The following is a 12,598-nucleotide window of genomic DNA, read 5'->3' as shown; positions in this document are numbered from 1 at the left end:
ATGGAACAAAAGAATGAACATCCCAGCTAGTGCCACATACTCTGTCTAGTGTGTGTGTTTGTGTGTGTTTGTGTGTGTGTGTGTGTGTGTGTGTTTGTATGTGTGTGTCTGTGTGTGTGTGTGTGTGTGTGTGTGCCTATTTGCATGTAGAGGAATTCTCCCTCACTGAGTCCTCGTAAATAAATGTGTGCAAAGGCGTTTAATTGTTGGTAGGTCAGAGTAGCTGCAGCTTTTACGAGGCCACTGATTTATTCTGAGAACACGACACGGAGCATTTTTGTTGGTGGATATGTAGGTCAGTAAATGTGAACGTATACAGCCGCCCCCCGGGCCAGAGTTCTGTTATGACACATAAGAAACAGGGATGAACAAGGACTTGGTGCAGCTGTGTGCTGGCTGTCATTCAGTCCTGTCTGTGTACTGGGCTTGTCAGAGAATCAACGTGACAGTCACAGTCAATTCCAATTCCAATGCTACATAATGCATGTAGGTGCATGCCTTAACAACTGTGAAAGGAGGGCGAGGATCAGCATGAGGTAATGTTGACAAGGGAAGAGCATCCCTGGGAAGAAGCTAGGAGCAGGGAACCGATCTGTAAGAGGAATGTTTTCCGAAATTACTCAAACTTAACTCAGTAGGGGCGCCTGGATAGCTCATGTCATCCCCCCTCTCTCTCTCTCCCCTTTCATTTCTTAAGCTGTCCTGTCAATAAAGGCCTAAAAATGCCCAGAAAATAATCTTTAAAAAAAAAACTCAGTAGAATAAAGCAGTATTTGGTCCAAGGTCCCCCCACAGCCCTGTCTGATGAACTCACGTACCCCTTCATCGATCCCCATTGTACATTCTAAATGTGACTAATTATATAAAAGTGAATATTGTTTATTTTTTCATACAACTGAATGGTCCTTATTTAGGTTGGTCCGGTCAGCAATCAAACTACAACTTGTGTAGCTACATGTTTCAACAATTTATCCGTTACTTTAAGCTATTTATACCATCTATCCATTACTTTGAACTATTTATTTCTATCATTTACTGTATTCATTACTTTTAGCTACCTGTTTAAAGTTCTGTGCAAACTTAGTTTTCACTCACTCCAACATAACTGCAACATATAGTGCCCAGGTGTTAAGGTTGGGTTGTGTGGTAGGTGATGTGTCTACAGGACCGTATCAGTGACCTCTTGGATCAGTGTGGTCAACATAACCTTGCCAGGGGAACCAGTGGATCAAACTAAATACTTTTTAACCCTCTCTCATGAAAGGGTTGTATTCATACGTTAAATACGAAAAAAAAAAATCATTCTCTTGCATTAGGCCGTATTAACAAACCTGCATGAAAACCCCTGCGTTTGGCTGCTCACCCCCAGCTTGGCTCTGGTTCCCACACACAAATCCACGTGTTGGAGTTCAGCGAGGCTGAAGTCGTCAGTAAAGCCGGACGGGAATCCACTGGTTGTGACCTTTCCTCAATGAGGATTCGAATTAGGAGGGAAGAGTTGATCTCACGATGAAACAGAAATTACCTTTTTCCCTGTTTCTTGATGATGGATATGAGATATTGACATTAGTGGCAGTTAAAGCAGAGAAACATGCAAACACACAGGGCAGACATAAAGCACTTATGATGGAATTAAATGATGTTGTCTGTTCAGTTAACAGTTATGACACACACACACACACACACATACACTCATGATCTGTCTTGGTGACCGTTGATCCATTGCTCTGATCTCCTAAAGGGATTAAACGGCTCAGCAGGCTATTACTATTACTAGACCTCACACACACACACACACACACACACACACACACACACACACACACACACACACACAGATCACTTAGCGTGAGTGTGTAAGTGTGTGCCCATCCTCTAGGGTGCACACAGACAGATGATCAATAACACAAGTTATCAATCTGACACAGGGCTGGGGATGACGTGTATGTGTGTGTGTGGGTGTGTGGGTGTGGGCGTGTGTGTTTGCAGGACACATCTGGCACTCAGCCAAGTGTCGTCAATACTGTTGAAAGCTTTCTGACAATGAAGAAGCAGATGTTTACATGAGTGTGTGACACAGACTGAGAATTAGTCCGAACACAAGATGATGCAAAATAAATCTTCTCAGCTTTTGAGGAATTTGTTCTCAATAAAACTGGTGGTGAAATTATTCCTGGAGAGAATACAGTTTGTTGTAATTCTCCTTCCTGTGGAAGAGAGAACAGAGAGAATGTGTTATGAGGCGGGGAGGTGGAGGCAGACGCAGATTAGTACAGACAGGCTGTCAAATGGACGCTTTGATCATTTGTCTCTGTCTGTCTGTCTGTCTGTCTGTCTGTCTGACAGCTGCGGCGCTGAGCAAATACTACCAGAGAGCTTCACAATATCCCATTGGTAGGTTAGCCTAGCTTGAAATGACAGGGATGAGAGAAGAGAGAACGATGAAAGGATACTGAGGGAGCTGTGGGTCTGTGTGTGTGTGTGTGTGTGTGTGTGTGTGTGTGTGTGTGTGTGTGTGTGTGTGTGTGTGTGTGTGTGTGTGTGTGTGTGTGTGTGTGTGTGTGTGTGTGTGTGTGTGTGTGTGTGTCTGTGTCTGTGTGTGGTGTAGTGTAACACAGCTGTTGTGTTTCCCAGGCCGGCTGGTTGACTCTACACTCAAACCATATAATACACAGTTTAAACAGGCACACAATAGGGCAGCCCGGTTCCCACGACAGCTATGACAGGACCCCTGCTCTGTTTTTATTGGTCGGCTGTGAGCAGCGTGTTTTAACGAGACTGAACAAGCTTCAGTCTCTGTCCAGTCAGGAGGAAGAAGAATACATTCCCATTCAAAGGTTAGGAAGCTTTTAGCAGCGGTGGAATGTAACTAAGTACTTATACTCCAGTACTGTACTTCAGTCCAGATGTTGAGGTACTTGTACTTTACTTGAGTCTTTTCTTTTCATGCCACTTTCTACTTCTACTCCGCTACATTTCAGAGAGAAATATTGGACTTTTTACTCCACTACATTCATCTGTTACAGCTTTAGTTACTAGTTACTTTACACATTAAGATTTCTACACACAGAACACATGTAGTTTATAAAATGTATATATATAAATTAGTTTGATTCTAAAGTAAACTAGCCAACAATATAACGGCTACAAGTCCAGCTGAGATGATGAGACCATTAAACACACAGCTGGTTGGATCCTTACACACACTACAATGGGAGGAGAGTTCTTTACTTTTAATACTTTAACTACATTTTCCTGATGATACTTACATACTGTTACTTAAGTAACATTTTCAATGCAGCACTTCTACTTTTACTTTAACTTAGTACAGAGTATTTTACAGTGTGGTATTAGTACTTTGACCTGAATACTTCTTCCACCGCTGGCTTTTAGTTTTGTAGCTTCAGAGTAGGATGAAGGAGACGGTCGTGACTCGGTGGTGCGTTGAGACCCCTGCAGGTTGCCATGGTCACATAAACACAGGCTCAATGACTTAGAGAGAATATGGCCCCGATACAATCAACTGGAAAATAAGAAAGTAGACAGCTGTATGCAGGCATAATTGGAAAAAAAATTCAAGTTAAGAATGAAAAAATTTAAAAACCCAAACAGTAGAAAGTGGATTCTAATATGACATTGATGCCAATACAAAGATGTATAATCCAAAATATGAATCGACACATTGGTGTCAGTGCATCCATTTTTTAGATTGCTCTGTAAATTATTTTATATGGAATAAGATAAGGAGTTTAATATTTGCTTATACTCTGGTGTGTTTCCCATTGTCTCCATCTGTTGATATGAGTATTAGATATCTCAACCATCCTACTGCCTTCAGACTGTGTGTGTGTGTGTGTGTGTGTGTGTGTGTGTGTGTGTGTGTGTGTGTGTGTGTGTGTGTGTGTGTGTGTGTGTGTGTGTGTGTGTGTGTGTGTGTGTGTGTGTGTGTGTGTGTGTGTGTTGTTCCTGCCTCTGACCTGGGTCTCTGCTCTCTGTGTTTCTGTGTGCAGGTGGTAGTTCCTACCCGGGTGGGACAGGTGTACGTGTACGACACGACCAAACCAGACCAGGACGAGTACGACGTCCCGCCCAGACATCAGCCCCCCACCCAGCACGACATTTACGACGTGCCGCCCACCCGCCAGCAGTACAACACACAGGTCAGTGTCTGTGTGTGTGTGTGTGTGTGTGTGTGTGTCTGTGTGTGAGAGAGATAGTGTGTCCCTTTAGGGCCTATAAATTTGATTTCACACACACAGGTCAGTTTATTCCCTTATTTTTTCACACATACTGTTCACAAGGTTTTTTGCTAAATAAGCAAGCACTTTGAGTCTACACACACACACCCATACACCCACACACACACACACACAAGCAGAGCACAATGAGAGCTGGAGTTGCAGGAGGAGGAAGAGGAGGAGAAAATAAGCTGTAGGGGGGAGAAGGGGGAAAGGAGAAACAAGATGACAGTGAATGTTGAGTAAAATGAAGGATGGGAAGACAAGAGAGAGCAGGAGGAAGGTGTGGAGCTGTAATGGCAGAGAGCTGCTGGGCTTTTTACAAGTTGGCAATCTGAAAGGTGGAGAATGAACATCAAAATGTCTGCTCACACACACACACACACACACACACACACACACTTAGTGTAGGTGTATAGAGAGAATGACAGCAAACATCTTCTAATGTCTGATCAGAAACAAGCTAATGGACCAACACACAACTGTCCACGAGGTGTAATGGCTCTGACTGTCTCTGTCCCTGTGTGTGTGTGTGTGTGTGTGTGTGTGTGTGTGTGTGTGTGTGTGTGTGTGTGTGTGTGTGTGTGTGTGTGTGTGTGTGTGTGTGTGTGTGCGTGTGTGCGTGTGTGCATGCGCGAGTGGACTTGATAGAGGGACAGGAAGGATGGAGGGAGGAGCGTTAAAAGATGGACATTTCCTCAATAAGCTCAAGTCTCATATATGTAACCAAAACCACTCTGGTTTACATTCTCTTTGCTTCTTCTTCACCTCCTTTTTCCTCTTCTCCTTTCTGCCATTTCTCCACCTCTCCCTCCCTTTGTCCTCTCCTCTCTGCCTTCTTTACATACAGTTTCTTCTTTATTCCCTCTTCCTTTCTCTTTGTTGCCTTTTTTTCTGCCTCCTCCCTCCTGTTTCCCTTTTCTTTCCCTGACTTTACCCTCCTCCCTCTGTCATCTTTTGCTCCTGTTTCCTTGCTTTTTACTCTCCTTTATTTAATCGTTCTCTTTCCTGCATCAATGTTCTCTTCTTTCTGTACCTCTCACATGCAAAGTCTGATGAGATTCACACCTTAGGTTTTGAATTTGAGTATTGAATGACGAGGCATTTTTCAAGACTGGATAAGAGGCAATTCGGTCAGTGCGTAAAAAGTATTGAATTCAGTATACTATTAACTCAAGTTTAATTAACTATCAATTCAGCATTTATTAAAGATGGTTCATATAAAGTGTGACCAGGTACAGGCCGACCCCATGTATGCTGCATTCTTTCGTCACGTCATATCACTAGATTGTACCCAAACATGTATGTCCACATGTGTAACGTGTGATTGATGTGTGTAACGTGTGATTGATGTGTGTAACATGTAATTGATGTGTGTCTTGTTCTCTGTGTTCAGGTGTATGACACCCCTCCCATGGTGGTGAAGGGCCCCTCTAGTGGTCGAGATATATATGACACGCCAGCAAGCACAGACAAGAACACACAGCAGACGGTGAGCTGACGGTGTTTTTATGTTTCACGAAGAGGCAACATATGCTGTGTGTACGTATGCGTGTGTGTGTGTGTGTGTGTGTGTGTGTGTGTGTGCGTGTGCATGCGTGTGTGTACAGCATACTGTATCCTTACTGCCATGTTCAAAACATATAAATCAGTGGTCAAGGGTCCTTAAACTTGTTTATAAAGTTTTACATATCTTGCTCCTCCATACACGTCATTTTATTCATTTTCCCTTGCGTCTCATTTAAATGTCCCTTATGTGTCCCATAAAAATTGTTTTTAATGCCCCTAAACTGTGGAACTCACTGCCTCTGGATATTAGAATTGAAAGCTCTCATTGTATTTTATAAAAGAAATTAAAGACTTTTTTTTTTTAATCTGGCTTTTAATTTGGATTTACATTGTAGTAATCATTGTTTTTTATATCATTTTTTTGTCTTAATGTTGTACTTTTTAATATATGTATGTATGTATGTGTGTGGTGTGTGTGTGTTTTCAATTGTGTTCTGCATGTTTGCATGAAAGGTGCTATATAAATAAAGTTGAGTTGAGTTACTTTAATATTTCATATAATATTTGAACATTTCTCTCCCTCTCTCTCTCTCTCTCTCTCTCTTCAGGTCTACGACTTCCCGCCATCTGTCAGTAAAGACGTCCCTGATGCTCAGCCAATCAGAGAGGAGACCTACGACGTGCCGCCCCACTTTGCCAAACTCAAGCCGGCCCCCGTCCCAGCGGGCCTCAACGACGACGACGACGAGCCGCCCATCCCCGAGGACGTGTATGACGTGCCACCCCCCATCCTGACTGACAAGCATTACCGCGGCAACAGGGGCGGAGTCAGCCAGGCCCCCCAGGAGATATACGACATCCCAGCCAGCCTGCGGACCGGGGGGCATCCCCCCGCCCACGACGTCTATGACTTCCCCAGGGAGCGAGAGGAGAAAGGAGGAGACAGGGGGGACCACTACATCTACGATGTCCCACCCCAGGTAGGTCACTTAAAGAGACAGTCCCACAATGTTTTATTTTTTGGAAAGTTTTTAAAAAATTTTTTATTTCTTAACATAAATCCAATATACTATTAAAGCTGCGAGCAGCGATGGATGGGCCCTCGCGCCTCTGCGCGCGTCGGGGTCACCGGTGGACGCCGCTCACTCAAGTTACAACAATTTCTTTGTTCATCGCTAAACACTCAAAATGGCCACCACGCCACGCCCACACCGTCTGACGAAAAGTTTTTCTTTTAATAACTTTTCTTCGTTAAGGTGTTGGGATGGTACAGACCAAGTTTGAAGTCCATCGGATGAAATCTCTAGAAAGTAATAGCACCTTGACTTTTAGGCCTACTTCCTGTTGCCACTAGGGGGCGCTATGACTTTAAGTAAATATCGGCCTTTACTTGTCCTCAGGGTTGGACTCTTATGAATCCTGAAAAGTTTCGACCCAGTTGGACAACGAACACTCGAGTTACACCCACTTCCTGTTTCGGCGGCGAAACGCACAAAATGGCCGCCCTGCCACGGCCACGCCCTATGACAAAAAGTTTTTCTTTTAACAACTTTTCATCTTAAGATGGCATAGACCGAGTTTGAAGTTGATCAAATGAAATCTCTAGGAGGAGTTCGTTAAAGTACGACATGTGGAAATGGACAAAATCGCACAAATTTTGAACATTTAATTAAAAATGGCGGACTTCTTGTTGGGTTTAGGGTATGGCTCTAATGAAGGTTTTTGTACATCTTGACATTTTACATATGTGTACCAAGTTTCGTGAGTCTACGTTAAACGCACTGCAGGGGCTCAATTTTCTTATCTTTCTAGGGGGCGCTAGCGAGCCATTTTTGTGCGGCTATTCGCGAAACCCTTAAAATACGTAAGTTTTCACCAGACTTGATGCAACCGCCAAATTTGGTGAGTTTTTGAATATGTTAAGCCCCTCAAAAAGCCAATTCATTTGACGGGGAAAAAAAAGAAAGAATAATTCCTTCAGTTTCAATAGGGCCTTCGCCGCTGTCGGCGCTCGGGCCCTAATTAGCAAATATAAATCAGCCTATTTGTGAAAACAAAACAATAAGTGATATGCTCACTGGCCTGCTTTGACAGAAGAAACCTACAAATCAATACACAAAGTCATTGTACTAGTGACAACATAAGTTGGGACAGCTTTAAAGGACAGAAAAAAATTACAATTGATGAAATGAACTGTTGATAGGGTAAAAAGACAATAAAAGACAACATCACATAAAAGCACAGATACAGATATACAGAGACACTGATACATATATACAGAGATACAGATACAGTGTTGGTCATCTTACTTTAAAAAACTAATTAGTTACAGTTACAAATTACTTCTCCAGGCTGAAGACATATCTTTTTAATGTTGCCTTTCTTTAAATAACCTATTTTTAACTGCTCTTTCTTTAAAATTCTTATACTGCACTGTACATTTTATTCTTGTCTTTTAATGATTAATTATAGCAGTTGACATGAGGCACCGTGGCACTTATAGTAACAATAAAGATAAAAGAACTATGACTAGAAATAATAGATGTAGCAGTGCAGGGCGTAGCAGGGCGTAGAGCAGGACCACAGGGTGATCTTCATCTCCTACTTTCATCCTGCGTTAATCCAGAGAGTCTCCACGCCATTTCAGTACTGATCCGTGTCTTTCAGGTTGTGCGGGACGCCCAGTCCACCAGCGAGGACCTCACCTTGTCCTTCAAGCGGCTGTCTGCCTCGAGCACAGGAAGCACCCGGAGCAACCACTCGGCTTCCTCCTTAGACATGGTCCCTGTCCGCGACACCTCCTCCTCCTCCTCCACCCTTCCTGCGCCGGGGAAGCCCCTGGTCCTGGACTTGGAGCAGGCCATGGAGCGTCTGTCTCGCCTCCAACAAGCCGTTGAGTCCAGCGTGTCCCTCATGATGTCCTTCATCACAGGTAACTGGAGAAGCCCTGCTCACCTGGAAGGGAACCTCCCGGCCATTCATCAAGCGGCTGACCGGGTGCGCTCCACTGTTCGGGACTTCCTGGAATTTGCGCGGGGCGCTGTGGCCAACTCGGCCCAGGCCACAGACCGCTCCCTGCAGGCCAAGCTAGGCCGCCAGGTGGGCAAGATGGAGGAGGTCTTCCAGACTTTGATTCTAAACAGTCAGGGTTTAGACGCCGTTTCCTGGTCGCACGCCGCGCTCACGGCGCCGCCGGCGGGAGGGGACGACTTGGACCGGCTGATCATGACGGCGCGCGGCATCCCCGACGACGCCAAGCAGCTCGCCTCCTTCCTCCACGGCAACGCCTCGCTGCTCTTCAAACGGACCCGACAGCAGCAGCAGCTGCCCCTTCCTCCGATCCCGGGGGATGTCAGCGGTCACGTGACAGGATCAGGAAGTGGGAGCTATCAGGGAGGGGAGAGGGTTCACATTCAGTCACGGCCCCTCCCTTCTCCGCCAAAGTTTACAGCTGCAGAGGAAGAGGAAGGCGTAGACAGGCCGTATGGGAGCACAGAGGAAGGCTGGATGGAGGACTACGACTATGTACATCTGCAGGTACACACACACACACACACACACACACACACACACTTTTCTTTATATCTGTTGCTGTATTATGATAGTAAACTAAAGTAAAGTTTCATGTCACTGACTTTCTAATCCTACAGTTTCAGTCAGGACACTCTTATCATAAATACAAAGAAAGATATCAATAGTGTGCCCTTACAGTAACGTTTGATTGTAGCATGTTTTTATGGACCAGTGTGGAAAAAAATGCAGAAAGGTGCAATGGTATCATGGTGCAAGAGAGCGTCAGTGCAAATTCTAAATCTATTCAAGTACAACAGGCAACACAATATATCAAAAATAGAATAATCATTACTTAACTATACATAGACACTAGTAAAAGACTTGAAGAAGAGTTTAATTAAAGTTGAAAACTGTCCCTACAGACAAAAAGACAGTGTGGTGTAGTGACCGTACAGGCAAGCTAGCAAAATGGGCAGATGGCTAATATAGCCAGTACGGGAGTCAGGGTAGTTTACATGTAGGTATAAAGGCACCCAGATGAAGGCGTGGTACAAAGGGCAGTGTGCAGTGTGCATGGTACAAAGGGCAGTGTGCAGAGCAGACTTAATATGGTCAAAATGGAATGATGTATTAAAAAAGTAATTTATTTAATTATTTAATAGTAATTACTTATTTCACCAGTAAATTGCTGGTAAATGACAAAAACAACCATTAGATGGAAAAAGGGTATTTTACAATAACTTTGAATGCAGCACGAGGCTGGCGAGGCGAGTTTCAAGTGACACCTTGCAGCGATGCTTCTGAAAAAAAAAAGTCAGGCTCCGAAATGAGGCGCCGAAATTTTCGTTCTTATTCGGTCTCGTTACTACCGTTTACGTCGGAACAGGTACCCAACCCTAGTCCTGTGTTTCCTTGACCCTTACATGTACCTCCTTACGTGGTGCTCTTGTACTTTGTTAATTGCTGCTTGAACAAACACTATAACATACTAGGGCAGTATTTTTTGGTTTTTAGGGAGGGGCGGCATTTCTCTTTAAGCCCTCTTACTGAAAAGGCCACTCTGCTTTGATTGGTTTGTAAGAAAAATATGGCGCACCTTAGATAAGGTAGTTCTCAGGCTGTGGCGAGAATGAACGAACGATGATTTCTAATGAGCTTGCATATGACCAAGGAAGAGTGTGTGTGTGTGTGTGTGTGTGTGTGTGTGTGTGTGTGTGTGTGTGTGTGTGTGTGTGTGTGAATAAACCTATTCTGATATAACCTCTAAATAAAATTATGAACCTGAAAATGAGCATCATATGAGCAATTTAAATAGACGTGTGGTACGAGTGGTGTAACAACCGTGTCTGTGTGCTGATCCGTCAGGGAAAAGAAGAGTTTGAGAAGAACCAAAAACAGCTGCTGGAGAAGGGCAACATCAACAGACACAAGACACAACTGGAACATCAACAGGTACCTGTCTGTCAAGTCAAGATTTTATATATATATATATATATATATATACAGAAGTTATTTAATGATACTTTTCATACAGAGCAGGTCTACACCACAATCTGCAATTCATTCATTTTACTGTGTAGTCTATAACAGTGGTTCCCAAAGTATGTGACGGGGGTCCCCAGCAACAAGGGGAATCATTTTTTGACTAACATAATTCCATCCATAAATGACACAATGACAGACTATTTTGGTCATGGGTTTCGTACACTCTCTGTAATAAAACATCTTGGAAGCATCACCAGTTATTAAAGAAAATGAATGTTTGGGTCCCTGTGGACCTAGTTTCAAGTACAGTTGACGAAGGTCCAGAGGGTCGAGAGGGTCCAGAGGGACCGAAACGTTAAAATAAAGTCTGTGATATTTTCCAAAAGCACCTGCACAGAAGGAAGTGTTTAGCCTTTATTGTCATTGTGTGTGGTAACATACAACAAGATCTGGAGAACTCTTCAATTTTTTTTAACAATACAAACCAAGACATCACATACATTCAGGGCATACCATTTGAATTAATCGATAAGTAAATAAAAGAACTGCACAAAAGAGGAGGTGGCGAGATAAAATGGCATTTTAAAGTGCATTTTATATTTAAAAGATGTTTCCTGTTGTAAGGTATGGTTGTTTGCAGGAATAACGAGTTGGGATGGACCAGGGGTCTTAGCAGATGGGGTTCTGTAGTCTGATTTGTGTCAGTTTAGGGTTCTGTCACATGTTTGGGAACCACTGCTCTTTAAATGGCGAGAAATAGTGACAGATGCACATGAGGGGTGTGCCAGTGCCACATCATGGAATTCACGATTATACGGGTATTATTTTTACCATCAATTCATATGGTGAATATGGCAATATTCTGACTTGTTGACATTATTGCCTGTTTACTTTTTCCAACTGTTAAGATATGCACCTTGTTGTACTATTTATATTTCATACAGAATCCAAAGTACTGTTTTTAATTTTTTTAATTAGTATTAACTGTCTCTTTCTTCCTCCTCTCCTTCCAGATCAAACAGTTTGAGCGGCTGGAGCAGGAAGTCAGCCGGCCAATCAACAACGACATGACGGGCTGGGTCCCCGTGGCCAACCAGCATGCCCCCAACGGCTCCGGAGGCCCCGCCTCCTCCAAGCTGTGCCACGGTGACCGCCAGCTGCTCCTCTTCTACCAGGAGCAGTGCGAGCAGAACGTCACCACGGTGACCAACGCCATCGACGCCTTCTTCACCGCCGTCAGCTCCAACCAGCCGCCCAAGATCTTCGTGGCGCACAGCAAGTTCGTCATCCTCAGCGCGCACAAGCTGGTGTTCATCGGAGACACGCTGTCGCGCCAGGCCAAGTCGCCGGAGGTACGGGGCCGCGTGGCGCAGAGCAGCAACGCGCTGTGCGAGAAACTCAAAGACATCGTGATCAGCACTAAGACGGCGGCGCTGCAGTACCCCTCCCCCGGCGCGGCCCGGGACATGACTGAGAGGGTCAGGGAGCTGGCGGGCTGCACGCAGCACTTCAGGATGGTGCTGGGACAGCTGCTGGTGATGTAGGGAGGGTGGGGGGGGTGGGGTGGTGGTGGGGGGGGAACCAAACAGTGACCCAAACTGAGATGTCCCGGGAACACCATGGATGTATCAACAACAAAAATAAAATAAAACTGGATACAGCGTTCGAGGCGGGGCCCCGTTCATTCCTATGAGAGTTGCTCAGTGGAGCATGAAGCCAAAAAAGTTCCCCTCCCGGGTCTAAAAGGACCCCGATGGTCCTCAGTGTGCGGCCCACAGAGCAGGCGCACTGCAGACCTCTGCTGGCCGAGCCGGCTACTTCCGGTTTAGCGCTAATTTGAATGGCGATTAAAT

General features: G+C 44.6%; 1 protein-coding gene across 3 annotated transcripts in view; it reads left to right on the top strand.

Moving 5' to 3' along the window:
- Nucleotides 1–12,289, top strand: part of bcar1 (BCAR1 scaffold protein, Cas family member) — an 88,911-nt gene extending 76,622 nt beyond the window's left edge. For all 3 annotated transcript variants that reach the window (XM_028586379.1, XM_028586376.1, XM_028586377.1), the window contains 6 exons: nt 4,011–4,160; nt 5,635–5,730; nt 6,356–6,727; nt 8,415–9,284; nt 10,626–10,712; nt 11,759–12,289. In XM_028586379.1, the coding sequence (XP_028442180.1) occupies nt 4,011–4,160; nt 5,635–5,730; nt 6,356–6,727; nt 8,415–9,284; nt 10,626–10,712; nt 11,759–12,289 (2,106 nt within the window). The remainder of the gene's footprint in view (nt 1–4,010; nt 4,161–5,634; nt 5,731–6,355; nt 6,728–8,414; nt 9,285–10,625; nt 10,713–11,758) is intronic.
- The last annotated feature ends 309 nt before the right edge of the window (nt 12,290–12,598 follow it).

Source organism: Perca flavescens, chromosome 8 (assembly GCF_004354835.1).
Source record: "Perca flavescens isolate YP-PL-M2 chromosome 8, PFLA_1.0, whole genome shotgun sequence".
In the NCBI taxonomy this organism is placed as follows: domain Eukaryota; kingdom Metazoa; phylum Chordata; class Actinopteri; order Perciformes; family Percidae; genus Perca; species Perca flavescens.
Note: the sequence above shows the minus strand (reverse complement) of the source record. Positions and strands in the feature narration are given on the sequence as shown.